The sequence below is a fragment of the Sphaerodactylus townsendi genome, linkage group LG01 (assembly GCF_021028975.2).
Source record: "Sphaerodactylus townsendi isolate TG3544 linkage group LG01, MPM_Stown_v2.3, whole genome shotgun sequence".
Lineage (NCBI taxonomy): Eukaryota > Metazoa > Chordata > Lepidosauria > Squamata > Sphaerodactylidae > Sphaerodactylus > Sphaerodactylus townsendi.
The window spans coordinates 81,764,308-81,782,215 of NC_059425.1; the positions used below are offsets into that span (position 1 = coordinate 81,764,308).

Genomic DNA, 17,908 nt, shown 5'->3' on the forward strand with positions numbered 1-17,908 from the left:
ACTGGCTAGCATTGACCTTTGCAGGTTTGCCTGCTCAAGGCTAGGAAATACCTGAAGGTTTTGGGGGAGGGGGAGGCTGAGAAGGGTGGAGTTTGGTGAGGGGGGGGGACTTCAATGAGGTGTAATGGTGTAGAGTTCCCCTTCCAAAGTGGCCATTTTCTCCAGGAGAACTGATCTCTTGTCACCTGGAGATCAGTTGCAATAGTGGGAGATCTCCATCTACCACCTTGAGACGGGCAACGCTACCTAAGGCAGGACTAATTGAGGCCAACCCAGCAACAACCACTAGGTAACTTTTTACTAGCATACCTCACCCAGGTCAGGGGCCTTGCTAGTGTTATTACCAGCCAGCTCATGAAAGCCAGTGTGGTATAGTAGTTGAGTTTCAGGGTAGGATCTGGGAAACCCAGAGTCGAGTCCCCATTCTGCCTTGGAAACTCACTGGATGACCTTGGGCCAGTTATACATTCTGAGCCCAATTTTACCTCACAGGGCCGTTGCAAAGATAAAATAGAGAAAACAATAATATAAGCTGCTTCCAGGGCCCAAGTAACGGAAGGAGGGGCAGTTACAAGGTAGGCTGGTGTGGGAAAGGCAGAAGGAATCAGGAAAAATGGCAATACGAGGCTGCCAGGAGAGAAAAAGAAAATAGTGTAGGGATGAGAAAGATGAGAATGAAATTCCCACCCCTGCAAGACTTTGTAGGTTCCCCAATGTCCAACTGGGGCTGGGCCGTTGGCTGGCACCAAACAACTGCACCATGAATCTGCTAGGGGAGTGAAGGAAGGAAAACTGTATGGGAGGGGCATATAAAAGAAAGTTGGCTAGCGGGTAGGAAGGAGAGAAGGAAGCAGGAAAAGGGGAGAGTATATAAGGGGTCTTTCAGGGAAGGGAATGAGGAAAGAGTGCGAGAGGAGAAAATAAGATGTTCCCTGTCTAGCTTTCCCTTGCCTGGGATGCTGCGCCCATAGTGATTGGAGGGAATCTGGGACATTTGTCTCCCTTCCCTTCTTCTGCTCTCCCTTCTCCTCCCCTGAGGTTTCAAGAAGATGCTCTGACTGCCTGCACAGGCCCTAGGAGACCCCAGCTGCTATTGGCCTCTTCCTCTGGCTTATTCCCAGGTATACCTGCTGCCTGAGCCTCATCACCTATCAGAGGTTGTACTGTGTATATCAAGCTCTGAGACTTCTGCCAGAACGTTTTTGAACATATGCTTCTTTCCCCACATCCTCTTGCTGGACTGCCCGTCTCAGCAGTGCCTGGATGATGCTGTCCCCTGCTGCAGTCTTCTCTGGAGCAGGTAAGTGCAAGGGTGGAGCTGCCACCCCCCATAAGCTCTTGCTAATCTCTTGCTTGTAATACTTATTACTACTAATAATATTTACGTGTTACTTTCTGCGTGTTCAACATACTTCACATACAATCTCTTGGTGACTGTTACACCACAACTGCAATCTATATTATCTCTGTATTTTCAAAACTGAGGCTGAGGGAGAGTGAGTGGCTTGTTTTGGGTCTACTAATGAATTCATAACAATTATGAAATTTGAATGGAAGATTTCCTATTTCACTGTTTAGACTTCAAAATAACAGGTGAGGTTTTGCTTATGATGGCAGAATTTGCTCTTTTGAGGATGCATGGTATAAAAGAGAAAGGGAATTAAAAGATGTCATGGAAGAAGACCATGTAGACCAGTGTGGAATACAAAATTGATTCTTCTCCGGGCATACAAGGGAGAGAGAGATGTATATTCTAAGGAGGAATATCTACCTCTAAATTTAGCTCAGTATTTCTTGTAGAGACAACCTAGTACCATGCTGAACACAGATGGGTTAAGTTCCATACGTCATGCCCAGTGACCTAACAATGAGTCTGATATTACTGGTTGTCACAAGGGAGAAAGGAGGGAGATGAATATTTCAAATGTAGTAGGAAGGGAAAAAAATTCAGGCAGTGTTCAAAGAAAGTCAGAATTATAGCATTGAGAAGCAAATGGGGGCAAGTCAGAATCTGACAATGATGTTCAAAACTGCTTCTTTTTAATTTTTCTGTCTTCATGATGGTCTCATTTATTTATTTTGAACTCACCCGGTATATAGGTATTGACCCAAACACCATACCAGTATCTTTGTTTCCAGATCTGAAACTTTCCAGAGGATATTTATGAATCTGTATGACAGGAAAAAATATTGTTAATGCATTTTCAGTTCCAGAAAAGTACAAAAGACTACTGTTTAATTTTTATCAATATTTACATAACTATTTAGGGGCAATATTGATTTTCCTGTGGTTATTTGAATGCAAGTGACAGCTCCAGACTCAGCCAGGGCTGCTTTGGCATCTGGGTGAGGCTTTGGGAGAAGGGAAGTGGGGTTCTTATCTGACTCCTCATCAGCAGCTTGGCAACAGGGGCAATTGGGACTGCTACTGGGGGAGCTGGTCAGCTCAGATGAACCCAAGGTTTTCACTGGGGTCCGCTCCTGAGGATTTAAGGGGCCTCCATGGGGAGGGGGGAGGCACTCTGTCTGTGCTGGCTTCTTTGCCTACTCTCCCCTTGGTTTTGGCATTTACATTGTTGTTGTTTGGTTTTTTGTGTGTGTACTGTCTGCTCCAATCATATGTTTTTATTAGGTAATTTGATCATCAGACCAAATAAAATTTTGGGGGGAGGCTCAGCCTGTGTGCCTGCCTCCCTTGGTCTGGGAACCCACATAAGGGGTCATGGGGGTAAGGTCATCAAATGGCATGCCCAGCTTGAAGGTTGTTGCCCAGCTCTAGCTCATAGGGAGTAAGGGAACTGTGCACAGGATTTGCCATCTCATGTGATTTCCCTAGCACATGGGCTGGGATGACAACTGGTGTCATCAGCTGTTAAGCTGGTTGCCCAATGCTGGATCCGGGCTTGATACTGTGTCAAATGCTCCTGTGATTTGTACTGAGTAAAAGCTGTAGCAGTTTTACCTTACAAGGTGTCTGTCATCTATTCTTGCTGTACTTTCATGCCTTCTCTTACCCCTAGGGCCGCAAATGTACATCCCTAAGCACAACAGTTGGTGGTGACAATGTTTTGGTTCTTCAAAGTTGGGCTAGGAAGTTTGTCTCAAAAAAAGGGGGCGGGAATCTTGCCTACTTTAAAAGTGTGAAACTCAAGCATTGCCTACAGAGTTACTACCCTGTTTCCCCGAATACAAGACATCCCCTGCAAATAAGACGTAGTAGAGGTTTTGTTGAAGTGCGAAATATAAGGCATCCCCCAAAAGTAAGACGTAGCAAAGTTTTTGTTTGGAAGCATGCCCGACGAACAGAATACAGAAAAATAAGACATCCCCTGAAAATAAGACATAGCACATCTTTGGGAGCAAAAATTAATATAAGACACTGTCTTATTTTTGGGGAAACACAGTAAAACAAGCAGTTTTGAGCTGTTTCGTGTGTGTGTGTGTACTTGTGAATGTTACTAGTGTGGGACAAAAAACTGAGGAAAAATATTTTTAAATGACAGTATACCATTTATCCTATTTAGTTTTTACATATGGATTACAACTGGGGGAAAAGCTTGTATTGTGAGTGCAAGTACCACTTTTATCTTCACTCTGTAAGGAAAATTTAGAAAAAGAGACCTGAAGTGGCAATCAAACCTTTGTACCTTAGGTGAAGCTAGAGCTTTGAAAAACTTGAAATCTTGTTCCACTTCCAGAAGACCAGGCTTTTTCAAAAACAAAGAACTTCTAGTCAACAGCTTCCATCTGTTTTTTAAAAATAATAATCAGGAAACCCCCATTTTTCCACCAAATGTTCAGATTTATATGCATTATGAATTAAATAACATCAAAATAATAAAAGATGCAAACACGTGCAATTCTGCAAGTATAAAGCAATTAAGACTGCAATGATATGGATAGTTATAGAGCCAACTGAATTCAACGAGACATATTTTGCGTCATTATTATAAGTAGCATTTTATATAACATGTTCAGTATTCAGAATGCTTCACATATATTTTCTTGTTGTACTTCTTACAAGGGGGTCCAACGGTGAACTGCATGCACCACCTCCAAAGTCCACATGGACTTCTAAGGTGAACCCCATAGTTTCGTGATGGCGAACCTATGGCACTCAAGATGTTCATGGACTACAATTCCCACCAGCCCCTGCCAGCATGACCAATTGGAATTGTAGTCCATGAACATCTGGAGTGCCATAGTTCGCCACCACTGCCATAGTTGAATTCTGGACCTGACTAGGCTGCAAGTAAATGAGGGAGGGAGGGAAGAGGGGAGATGGGTTTTCTTTTTTTAAGGCAGCAGGCCAAACAGGTTCAAAAATGTAAAAAAAATCAGCATTTTTGGGGATCTAATTTTTTAACTCCTTTTTATTGCCACCTTTTGGGGGGGTGTGTGAAAAATCCCCAGAAAATACTACCAAGGTATTTTTCAGCTTCCCCCCCTAATTCGGGTTTACTGAAGACCCACTCAAAGCTAGACTATTGTATTTCTCTTTACCATGACTTAAAGTGAACTCCAAAGATCCAGTTGATGCAGTATGCTACAGCTCACTTATTCTCAGGAGATGACTGATTACGCATTTAACACTCCACTGGCTACCTACCAGTTAATGGGTTCCATTCCAGGTTCTGGTCATCACCTACAAAGTTCTTTATGACCTGGCACCCACATATCTACCAGACTTCCTCTTCTGCTATACTCTACCATGCCAGCTTCACTAATCTGAGCAAAGTGAAAGTGCCACTGTGCATCTGAGTAAGATTGATAGCTGCCCATACATGTGCATTTGCTGTTGAGGCTCCCACTTGTGGAACAGCCTGCCTGGGGGTGTGAAGAAGACTTCCACATTTCTCTCATTTCACAGGTTATTTAAAACAGAATTGCTCAGAGGTATATTTTTATAAATGGAACAGTTCAGAAGATTTATAAAAGGAATGGGATTGTAGCCCATTCCAATGTGTATACCTGATACCTTTCTCTTTTTGCATTATTTGTTGCACTTTTGTAATTCTCATCCAATTGCATTGTTTATTGGATGCCTTATACTGTCTCATTATAATGCTTTATATTGTATGATCTACCTTGAATTTCAGTAAGGACTATGGTCCATAAATAATATAAATATAAAAATAGGATGGGCATATTGTTTACAGAGGGGGTAAATCAACAAAAATTTCCCTCCCACACTTTCACAGCTGGAAGTAATTACTGTGAATGGAAAGGGAGCTTATTATGTTTCTGATCTGAAAAGTGGATGAAGCCTTAGTTATATTGGTGGTCTGTTATGCCATGGTAATTCCATCTATATAGAAAGTGTAGACTTGCTTTAGCTTTGAATTTTGGCCCTTACAGGGTAGACTAGGTAGCTATAAAGATGTATCAAACTCAAGGACTGTATGACTGGCTTGCAAGTCCATACTGAACAATATAGGTGCAATCGTACCTTTCCCGGTCAAGCACTAGAGGATATTCAAACTTCTGTCTTTTCTCTGTATACTTGCTGTCGTCTTTTATTGTGAAGGGAAGCTCATTAACGTCACAAGGCAAAATGATATCTGTGGATTCTGAGAGTTCAAACAACCGCCGCTGACCAAAATACCCAACGTAGTGTCCACTGGATCCACGCCACAGCCTACATAAATGATAAGATAAGCCCAAGATAAGGCATTACAATGTATAGTCTTTTATAGAAAGGAAGTAACCCCCCCCAACACACTATGGCACCACTTTCCAACTTTATCAGGGATAACGAGTGCACAGCACATCCCTCCCTTGTGCCTGAATCCAACTCCAGGAAAGACCTGCCCCACCCTTAGCTTCCAGCAGGCATCAGTGAAGCCAGGAAGCAATACGACACCTCTCCAATTCATCTGAATCCAGGTCAACTAGAATCCTCTCCTAGTATTTCTGTGTAGAAATTTGTCATTTCTATTCAGTGTTTCCTGTGAGCTTTTTTAGAAGCCAATGTTGGACTTAAAACTGGGATTAAAATAGCAAACACAGTTAATGCTAACCAAAGAAGCAAACTGAATAAATTGGTTGTGGTCTTCTGGACTGTGTGGCCGTGGTCTGGTGGATCTTGTTCCTAACGTTTCGCCTGCATCTGTGGCTGGCATCTTCAGAGGTGTATCACAGAGGGAAGTCTGTTACACACTGGGGACAGTGTGCTGCAGCATTACATATCCTGTCTCACTGGTTTTATAGTGACAGGCAAAACTGTGAGATGGCACCATCAAGCCAGTTGTAATCATGGGGTTATGTTCACAATGAGACAAATTACAAATCAATGCCGAGCGTTAACTATTACTAACCTGACAGAACCATCAGTTGAAGCAGTCACTACTAATCCCCTTTCTTCATCACAGAACAGATTGACTATTTTGGAGGAATGAGCTCGCCAGCACAGTTGTTGTTTCACGTGCTACAGGGGGGGAAAGCTATTAATAAGCATCAGGGCATTTTGGTCTCCTTGATTTATAGCAAAGGCCATGAATAGGTATTGGTGGATCAACTTACCACAGCTACCCAACTAACATGTAATTGCTCATCTATTGGATGGAGTAACATTGCTGACAGCATATCCATCCTCGAAGATTTGAAGTACATGAGATCCACACTGAAGAACCACAAACAGCTGCAAAAGGGTGGTGATGAGGTGGAGTGTGAGGTGCAGGATAGGTGTGTGCAGAGGGTCCAGGGCTGTCGGGCCACTCATTGTGTGTAGCATGGTACAGAACAGTGCAAGACAGGAGGATTTGCACTGAAGTATATCATGCTACATATGAGGAGTGACCCACCAAAAAAGGTTCTGTCCCTCATGAGCAACTGACCAGCCTACTGAGGGGGGTCAGCTGTCTGCTCAGGAATGAGCTGATGTTGTTTGAACATTTCTAATAATAGGTGAATGAAAAAAATGCTCTTAAAATTGTTTCCCTATGTTCTTACCTTGTTGGCATCAAGTGGATCTTCTAAGAATGAACCAATATTCCATCGTATCACATGCCCCTCTGTTACGAGAAAAAAACACACTAAAATAGTACTTTCATATTACAAAACTTGCCCAGGATAATTGTACTGCTCATGAACTCTGTAAATAAAGGCCAAGATGTCAGTAGGGTTAGTGTTTAAATTAGCAATGGAAGTTTATTGATCCAAATGGAAACTCTAAGGAGGTGGTAACTAGAATCAAATTGCTTACAAAAGTGCCACTTATGAGCTCCTTCTCCAGCTATATGGATCACGGAGACCTTTACAACACTGGACTGTTTAATGCTTGCATGTATATTTCCCTTATGAAAAGACAATCCTGAAAGGGCAACAATCTCCATACAATCAAGAACACTGTAAAATATATAGAACATGTAAAGGCTTCCTCCCTTGGACATTTTTTTTATCAAACAAGAGAGATTTGTCTGATTGTATATTCTGCTTCACACATGACATTTTACATACATTGGTGTACATGGTGTAGGGAAATTTTTGTATGTGAGGAAATGTACGTGCTGTGTACGTGAGGAAATTGCATACTTCACAGTTTTACTGTGAGTACCTGCACTGGAAAGCTATGGATTCAAAAGCTATTCAGAGTAGTCCTAGAACAGTGATGGCGAACCTTTTTGAGACTGAGTGCCCAAATTGCAACCCAAATCCCACTTATTTATCGCAAAGTGCTAACCCTGCAATTTAACCTGAGTGCTGAGGTTTTAGTTTAGAAAAAACCGGTTGGCTCCCTCTTCCTCCGCCCCTCACGCTTGATCAGGGGCCAGCCTACTCTAGCCTCTAGCAAGTCTCGCACACACCACTCTGTGCCTCTCTAGCACCTCTGCCTCCTCTGCCCCCCCCCCCCCCGGGCAACAGCCACCCTGAGCACAGGCACCAGGCCCGCCAGCAATGTCCTCCCTGCTCACTGCGGTGCGCGTATGTCGTGCTCAGTAGCCTAGGCCAGCCTAGGTGTGTGTGTGCAGGGTGATTTTCCACCCCCCACATGACGAACTCTGTGTGTGCGTGCCCACAGAGAGGGCTCCGAGTGCCACCTCTGGCAACCGTGCCATAGGTTCGCCATCACTGTCCTAGAACAAGTACATTTGGCAAAACAAATATGTGAGAACTTCACAAATGCCAATACAGCTTTCCCCATACCTCACACACTCCCAAAACCAGAGCTGGACCTACAGTTCCTTCCTCACCCCAAATACATACGTGTGTGTGTGTGTATATATATGTATGTATATCGACAACTCTTTTAAATGATAGAATAATTTATGTTGATCTTTATGAACTGTTAACACTTTTACTTTATTTTATCTATATTTTATCTTTATTTTATCTGTACACATAATTTTAACATGGGAAACATCGAACACATCTCATGCTCCTTTGCAGCTTGATAACCTTTATCTGGTCCTTATGCTGCTAGAAGCTAAAATGACTAAACTGAAGCTACTGTACTTTAGTAACTGGAAGAGATTCACTAGAAAAGGCAATAATTCAAGGAAATGTTGAACAGTAGGAAGACCCCATGAGATGGACTGACTGAATAAAGGAAGTCACAGCCCTTAGCTTGCATGACCTGAACAAGGCTGTTAATGAGAGGATGTTTTTGAGGTAATTAATTCATAAGTCAGAAGTGACTTCCATTCTTGTCCCCCCACCCTTTCCCAAAGTGTAAAATCATACCTTAGGGAAGGCTAAAACTATCAGATGAGGAGGCAGGTCTAATTATGGCCTTTAGCAAAACCATGCATAACACAGCTCCCAGTTTTAAAGTGGGGGGAGGCAAGAGAAGAGCCTATCCTCCCCTCTACTCCATTCAACTCAGGACTGCTCCAGGGCTTGCAGCTCCTCAGCAAAGCAGAAGATTTTTAGGCTTTATGCCATTATAAGCTGCCCTGAGCCCTTTGGGTGGGGGGGTAGGGCAGGGTATAAATATAAAAAGAAAGAAAGGGCAGCAAGAAAGAGGGGGGCATCAGGCATTCTAAGCCATTATCAATTACCAGCCTCCATACTCTTCTCCCCCTGTGAGTGTTCAGAATGTGCCTAAAAACCCCTTTCCCCCGAAGTCTTATGTACCCAAAGCCTACCATGGCAACTGTCAATAAGCAGTCCTTGAAAGAGCGGGGCTGGAAGACATGGAATTGGAAGATCCTGCAGATGAAATAGCGAAGGGCTCCTCAGCAGGGGAAAGAGGAAGATTAGTAAGGCCAAGGAAGGTTACCTGAGGGTCTGTGTCTCCTACAGCATAGAACTTGATGTCTCTAAATATCTTCTGAGGACCCTTTAGCTCTCCCAGCTCTTTGCTTACCATGGCCTCACCTGATTAATGGCTGCAGCTTCTGCCTTTCCAAGGGCTACGACTACCATCTAAGGCCTGGGGTCTCCCTCTTCCTTACCTCCCCCCATCTCCTAGTAGTAGCCCAACTGGGCCCATATACTGCGGAATGATCCATCTCTTCTTTGCAATTGAACCTCCCCTCCTCCTAGCAGCCACCTAATTTGGAGAATGGAGCACAATCTCTGCAGAACAAACCATCTCTGCTGGGCAATTGAGCCTTTCTTGCCTCCTAGCAAAAGCCTACTTGGGAGAATGGGCCATGCGCGTGCACTGAAGAATAAGCCATTCTTACCCCCCCCCCACACACACACCTCCTAGCAGCATAGAATGTGATGTCTTTGAATATCTCCTGAAGACCCTTTAGCTCCCCCATCTCTTTGCTCACCTGGGCCTCACCCAATTAATATCTGCAGCTTCTGCCTTACCAAGGGCTATGACTACCCTCTGAGGCTTGGGGTTTCCCTCACCCGCCACCTCCTAGCAGCAGCCTAGTCAGGGGAATAGGGCTCATGCACTGCAGAACGAGCCATCACTTCCATGCAGTTGAGCTTCCCTCACCTCCTAGCAGCTGCCTAATTGGGGGTAACAGGGCGCACATGAACTGCAGAATGAGCCATCTCTTCTGTGCAGTTGAGTCTTCCCCACCTCCTAGCAGCAGCTTAATCTGGGGAACGGGATGCATGCTGCAGAATGAATAATCTCTACTGGGCAACTAAGCCTTTCCCAGCTACTAACAGCAACCTAATAAGGGGAATGGGATACATGCACTGAAGAATGAGTCTTCTTTGCTGGGCAACTGAGCTTCCTCCTCTTCCTACCAGCAGTCTGATAGTGGGATCAGGGCGTGCTTTCTGCAGAATTAGCCATCTCTTCTAGACAGTTGAGCCTCCATCACTTCCTGCTGCTGCCCCCTCTCTGCCCACTGCCTGGAGTACCTGCCACCCCTCAACCCTGCCCCCCCCAATCTGGCCCTGCCCTTACCCACCAATGAAATGTATAAAGCAGCCCTTTAAAATAAGTGGATCTTTCCACTTGAAGGAAATTTTTACAGTTCTCCACATCTTTTTCATAAATAAATATTGTTATTTTGTATTTTACTCAAATAACTTTGGGGCTAAATTGGAGAAGACCTTCACAGATAGTAAATATTTCTGTCAACCAAACAACTGCATTTTATACAGTCTCCAACAAATGAAAAAAATAATGGCCTATCAGAAGGAGATTCTTTTCTTCCCTTTGACTGCAGCTGGACAAGAGTGATCCCCTAGATGAGAACTAAAACCCCTGAAAATTTCTTCTTTCTTAGATGGGAAGAAATGGACAAAAATATGTTGCGCCTTTTATAGCCTATAGAACAGAGATTTTTCTTCTATCTATCTATAATAGGAGGTATTAAAGAGGTACAGTGTCTGAAAATTTCATCCCATTTGGTAGAGGAAAATTACAGTAGAAATAAATGAAAATTGATACCAAATTAATTAAAAGACACCAAATGTGTGACATAATGATATAAAGGAATTTTTTTTAAAAAAAATGAACAAAGCATAATTAGAAGTCTGTGCATGTCCCTCCCATGTGACATGTGACATGGAAAACTTGGGAGTGATGGGCTCTGCACAGAAGTGGAAACTCACTCCTGAAGAAGCCGGTCGCTCCAAACTCAGAGCGTACTCATACACCGTTTTATATTTGAATTCTTCACCTGGAGACAAGAGTTCAGACCCCTTAAAAAGAAGTGGAGTATTAGTGAAGGGCTAATTATACAGTATAAATTATATAGTTTGCCAAAAAAGATACATGGCAAACATATAAAGACCTATTATTAGTGGACAACAACAGTATAGACTTAAAGGAAAGAGCAGAAATAACTATAAAGGGAAAACAATGGCAGTAGTTTACTTACCTGCAAATAAGAAAAGTGTATTTGAAAGATAAAAGAAAGAGGTTTCCAATTGAAAAAGAATGAATTTGAAAGATTATTTTTGAAGACAATAAACTAGTTAAAAATGTACATCCTATTTCTGAAATATAAAACAGAGTCGGAGCAAGTAAAAAATATTATGATAAGTTCGGCAAAGGATTTGGGGCGCCCCATCACACTGGAGGAGTGTGAAGATGTTTGGAAAAGAAATTCTAAATTTACAGTCTCAACGAGACTACATGAATTTTTTTTAATTGACCATAGATTGTACTACATCCCATCAAAATTGTGTAAGATGAAAAGTATTTCATCTTATCGATGCTGGAAGTGTAAAAGTGATGTAGGAACATTCCTCCACACGTGGGGGGGGGGGTATCCCAATAGTTAGGAACTACTGGGATGAAGTTTTTAATGGTTTAGAAAGAATCTTTAAATGTAAAATGATAAGGAAACCGGAAGTGGTTCTACTTGGTTTAAAGAATGACAAAAATATTTGTTAAAATGATGTTTTATTTTTATATTTAATTACCACGGCAAGAACAGAAATAGCTAGACATTGGAAGTTGACATTGCCACTCCAAATTTGACATCGCCACTCCAAATAGAAGAATGGTACAGAAGAATTTACGAAGTAATGGAATCAGATAAATTCACTTGCAATCTTAAAGACACATCAAGAAAATTTTTTAAAGACTTGGAGTATCTATAATGAATTTCTGGACTCTATTCTAAAGGATTAATTCTTGTATTCATGTGTTAAGGACATAATGTCAGAACAGTACGTAGTTTCCAACGTAGAGGGAATTATCTGTGGAGTAAGATATTTAAATTTAGCAATATGAATTAAAAATAAACAAATGTATATTAAAATATCAACATCAAGAATATATTGCTACCAGAACTTATAGAAGTTAATGTGCGAGTGTTTGGTTTAATTATTGCACTTCCTAGGGTTTCTTTAAGTTTCTTTTAGCTTACATATATGTAATACCCCATGTACAGAGTGTGACATAGACAGCGACATTCTATGGTGGAAGTCACAAATGATTTGGAATAATGATGAGAAGGATGTGTTGGATTGCACATTCAAGTTTCTTCTTGGCTACTATCTTTACATTTACATTAATATGTAGATTAATGAACAGAATGTTGATACACATGTGACATTAAGAAAATATGTTATATTAAGATGTATTGATGGTTACATTTCCCTTTATTTACTCTTATTGTCTCCTCTTAACTGTAATTGTATTTCTTTTTTAAACGCAATAAAATGTTTAAAAAAGTGGAAATTCACTGTACATATAATGTACTCCATGCGCTTTCTGAAAAAGTTATGTGTTAATTGATTTGTTATAACCTTCTTACGCTACCAAAGTCCTCAAGACAAGGCACAACATAAAACCATAAAAATATATCATTATAAAAAAATAACAATACAGAAATGTTATCTAAGGAAACCAGCATAATGTAATATGTCACACAGCTGTATATTCTTCACAGCAGAAAGCTTCTGGTTCTTTAGTCAACTGTGGCATTTGTGAGTTATTTCTTCAAAGTTTCCCTGTGAACTGTGTAGTCATTTTGTCTTACAAAAATGATTACATAGGCTTTGGTCCTGAGTTCCAGTTTTAGTTTCTTTATCATCACAATCTGTGACAAAGGCATGTTTGAGAAATGATTGCTTACCTTTGTTAGCTGCAAAAAGCATTTTAGCTGATACATCAGTGCACAGAGCTGTCAAAGGAATTGCAGGATGTTTTGTGACAGGTAAAATTTCTCTCAGTAGATCCCCCTGAGGAAACAAAAACATAATACAACATTTTTCATTGTAAGGTTTGGAGGTTTGATGAATCATATTGGTCTACTTTATCATTCCACAAATGTTTATATATGAGCAAATGTTGATCTAATCTTTTTAAGTTGTTCTATATTTTCAAAATTTCAATTAACTTGATTGACAAATTGTACCAATTTGTATCCTGATTTAGTCAGATTTCATTATTTCTTTAATCAACATGGGCTTTATTATTGTGTATAAAAACTGAAACAAGGTATACTGTATGTTTTGTTCATTCATCATAGTCCAAAAGACCACAATTACTATGTAATATCAACCAAATTAATATAATGGCTACAATGGCACAGAAAAAAATAGCTGTCACACAATGAAAAACAGAGTTTTCAAATTCTTCATGAATAGATATGTAGCCTACTTGTACTGAATCAGACAAGTGTTCTGTGTAGCCCACTACTATCTGCTCCAGCTGGAAATAGTTTTCCAGTGTCTCAAACAGAGATATCTCCCAAGATTGTCACACAAGACTGTTTTAAACTGAAGAAGTTAGAAATTGAGCCTGGTGGCATCTGTGTGAAAAACATGTGTCAGTCCCTGAGCCACTGCCAGTTTAGGGCCTTAAGTGCTAAATGATCGACAAGTATTTGCAATGCTACCACCCAGAAATTAGAAATCAGGAGCTCAACACAGTGACAACAGTTTTCACCCAGGTAGAAAGACCTTGCTTGATCTGGAAGCCTTGGTACTTCACCCTGTATAGGTAGGGTCAATGGAGAGTGTAGGATCAATTCCCAGCCCATGTTACTCACTGACCTAGAGCTCTGATGGGTCACCACATGATGGAGCAGCACAAAGATTTATAGGTTCCTGGTTCTTATACTAGTAGATATTACTTTTGTGACTCTCCTTAAGTAAATCCATATGTGGGGAGCATTAATGCTAGTTCTCAAATGATTAAAAAATTAAAAAATAGCCTTTCTACATTTTCACAAGTGCTCTAAAATTCTGGTGGATTCCTCATGGTAGAAATATAATGGGTTGATGAAGGGAAATATCCCAGTTTGGGGAAGAACTTTGCATGGGTCTCTTCCCCAAAGCAGGATTGTTATATTTCCCTCACCCCAGGGTTTTCAAAAAATGCCCAAATCCTGATCTTTTTGAAAAATCCTGGGTTGAAACCGCTACCAAAATGGCTATTTTCTCCAGGTGAACTAATATTTGTAGCCTGGAGATCAGTTGTAACAGCAGGAGATCTCTAGCCACTACCTGGAGATTTGCAGCCCTACATCTAAGATGTGCAGTAAACTAAAAGTGTTGAAATTTACATATTATTTGCATGTTATGGTAAGATAAGCGCCCAGAACAGAGCGTGATTAGTGGTGCTCCGATGAGTTAGTAATTTAGGACCTAGAATTGAAGCTGTTTTTCACTCATTTTAGGATTTTTGTAGAGCTTAGCAACTGTATAGAGATAGTTAGACTGACATGAAGCGGTTAGAAGTCTCTCTGTCGTTATTTCGGACTGTTTTCTGGCACTCGCTCCTGACCCAACAGCTGATGGACAGAGCTGCCGGCCTCATTTGGGCGGTGACTTGCCGGGAGAAAGGACTATGCTGGCCAGTGATTGAGGGGTGCTCTGCGACTTTTGGCCAGGATTGATGGAAGGGGCAGATAGTGAAGGTCCCCGGAGTTCAGCAGCTGGGGTGTGTCCAAAAACAAACAGGGCCCCCCAGGCGAAATGAGTCATGGCAAAGTCGATGGAAAGGGCGACGGCCGAGACTGCCTGAGAGGGCGGTGTATGTGAGTGCAGCAGCCGGGAGTGTTTCGGCAAGGGTGATGACCGAGACCGAGCGCAGCCACATGACCATGGAGACCCTTAAAGGCTGTTAGAGATGGGTGGCAGTGGTCTCCAAGTTCCGACTATCAGCGTGCAAATGATTAAAAAGATCATACCTGAATGGGAGGAACGCTGAGATGCAGTGCGGGCTGAGCCTAGTGACTGTGATGCATTGATGGAAGCCGGTGACAGAGGTTTCCCAGTACCATCTCTTGGATTGTGCCCTAGGGAGAGTAAGCGTTCCCAGACACCAACAGAAACAGCAGCCCTTAAGCTGTGAGAGAGCTGGGGCTGGATATTATCATCTGAGTATTGAGGCCACTAGGTGGCAGTGGGGGCTGGTGGCATTGACCCCTGAACAGTACTCCTTTAAAAATTATCTCCAAACTGGGCGTGCTAGGCATGAACGGCAATGGCGGCAGCGGTTTGTGAGTCTCCGGTGGTGTGAATGCTGGTGGCCTACATCAGGTGATTTGAAAACCGTATTGTTTTGTCTGAGTTGTTATTGCTGTTTAGTGAGGTTGTTTAAGGTTTTCTCCCAGTTATGCTATTATCTTGGTACTGTTAACATTATAGTATTCAGCTAGTCTTAGATAGGGTCAATTTAGTTTACCTTGGGTATAAGTTAGCTTGGTAGAATGTGTTTGTTTCTGTTAGTAAGCCAAGCTTCCTGTGCTAACACAACTGTAGTGACTGGGGAGGGAGGTTAGTTTCTAGGTTGATAGTTGTAGAGTATTTGGGAAGGAGAAAGTCGCCATCTACTTATTATTTTGTTTATGCTGTTAGGGATGTTATGATGCTGATGATGTTGAAATGTTAAAATGTTGTTGCTTCTGTTATCCCATGATGTTATGTTATAGTTATTGCTGCCTTGGTTATGTAATGTTTTGATGACATGATGTTGATGCTTTTGTTATTACCCTATTTTTAAAGGTTATACTTATTGCAGTAGAATTTTCATTGTGATATGATCGATATATATTTCATGTTGTTGATGGTATGTTTTTTGATGATTGTTGCCTGTTATTATGATTACAGTATTGATATTGCAGCTGTTGTTCACTGCCCTGAGCCTTTTGGGGGAGGGCGGTATACAAATTTAATAAATGAAATGAAATGTTAGGCATTTTTTAAAAAAATGTTGAAAGCCCAAAGTCAAACTTGTTTCTCAGAAATTAGGAGAAAGTTGACGGAGGAACATACAGTGCCACCCTAAGCAGAGTTACATCCTTCTAAGTCAGTCTGCCTGGAATGATATAATTCTGCTTAGGATAGCACCATTAGTAAATTACTATTGTATCTCTTAATAATCAATATATACTTCAGTACCAGTTCTGTACTAGCAGTGAAATCCAGTTTGCTAGCATAGATCAAACATTCATTTGCTTTTCAGGAGCTACAGTAGCATCCTGTTCCTATCAAATAGGGAAATAGTTGCCTGTGCAAACTTTCCACATTCCACATTGTGGAAATTCCATTATAGACACATTGATATCATCCAAAAATCAAAAGTTAATACCTACTGTGATATCAGGGACCTCTTGCTACCTTATATTCAACTATTGCTATCGTTGTGCTAATGCCCACTTCCAAATAACACTAACCTATTACCTTTCCTAAGGTTACTGTTGAACTAACAATAGAGCTGGGGTTCATTTCGTTGTAAATTTCATTGTAAATTTCGTTGTGCGTGCACAATGACAATAAAAATGCTTATGCTTATTTCCACAATCAATCTAAGTGTGCATATTTGAGCAGTCCCTATTGCTGAAATCTGGGGCTCCTTCCTAAGTTATCTTTGTGTCATGGAAGCTGCAGCAACATGGCTCCTTCCTGCACTGATTCAGTAATATCAGAAAACTCAGGTCCTGTGAGGGAGTATTTCACAATAGCAGCTTCCCTCCTGAGAATTTGGGCTGCTAAGTTGAAGTTGGAAGGGCTCCTTAGATGCTTACAAGGTTCACATAATTGGACCATAATGTAGTTTAAAGTATAATTTGTCCTTCTTTGCTTCCTTTTTTAAGAGAAAAAAACAAAATGGAGATAGTTTCACATTTTTCGGTAAGAGTGGAGAAAGGGAGTACCAAGAGAAAAAGAACATACAGAAAAATCCCTCTTATATTCGGACTGGCTGAGAGCACAACTGGAAAGCTTTGAACATCCTGTTTCACAAACTTAGCCACGCAAAAGATCCTACCTCTATAGTCCAGAGATACATGCAACCATCTTCATGGGCAGAGGCAAGGATAGGTATGTATTTATGTTCTCCTCCAGCTTCTAATTTATCGAGTAATATCTTGTTCTCCAAGTTAGGTGAATCCAGTAGTTTTGTTTGTCCTTGGCTTTCTGCTTTGAAATAAAGTTCATTATTACTTTTTTTACCATAGTTCTTTTTTTTTCTGTTTAACATCCAGAAGTAAACACTGGCCTATTATGCATGGAACGCTTACCTCAGAACTGTTCGTGATACAGTGAGGTTGTAGGGGAGTCTCCTTGTGTTTCTCCATTTCAGAGGCATGCCAGGGGGAAATGTCACACGGGGCAACATCTGCTGCGGTGCCCTTCCTGCACCCTCCCCATGCCCCACTTACTCAAGTCACCAGAATCTGGCACCAGCTGCGGCCACCCCCCCACCTCCATCGGGTCCCGGCAACTTGGCAAGCCATGGGCTGCTGCCACCCCTCCTCCATCAGAGCGGAGGCCACACCTGCCTCGCTCCAGGAGCGCCCGGGCTGGCTTGCCAAATTGCCACAACCCGGTGTACCTGCCAGAGGGACATATGCAGGCTTCTGGATTGATCATGAGGCGGGCACAGTAGATCACGATTCAGTTCTGGTCGCCACATCTCAAAAAGCATATCAAAGAGATAGAAAAAGTGCAGAGAAGGGCAAGGACGATGATTGAGGAATTGGAGCGCCTTCCTTATGAGGAGAGGCTGCAGTATTTGGGACTCTTTAGCTTGGAGAGGAGACATCTGAGGGGGAATATGATTGAAGTCTATAAAATTATGCATGGG

At 41.8% G+C, this 17,908-nt stretch overlaps 1 protein-coding gene across 1 annotated transcript in view; it reads right to left on the reverse strand.

The window, feature by feature from the left end:
• Window positions 1-2,074: 2,074 nt before the first annotated feature.
• Window positions 2,075-17,908, reverse strand: part of WDR64 (WD repeat domain 64) — a 72,781-nt gene continuing 56,947 nt past the window's right edge. Inside the window, exons 20-26 of the mRNA XM_048505090.1 lie at window positions 17,090-17,320; window positions 12,948-13,053; window positions 6,952-7,013; window positions 6,318-6,427; window positions 5,450-5,638; window positions 3,648-3,747; window positions 2,075-2,170 (exon numbers count right to left, since the gene is read on the reverse strand). Of these exons, the coding sequence (XP_048361047.1) occupies window positions 2,075-2,170; window positions 3,648-3,747; window positions 5,450-5,638; window positions 6,318-6,427; window positions 6,952-7,013; window positions 12,948-13,053; window positions 17,090-17,320 (894 nt within the window). The remainder of the gene's footprint in view (window positions 2,171-3,647; window positions 3,748-5,449; window positions 5,639-6,317; window positions 6,428-6,951; window positions 7,014-12,947; window positions 13,054-17,089; window positions 17,321-17,908) is intronic.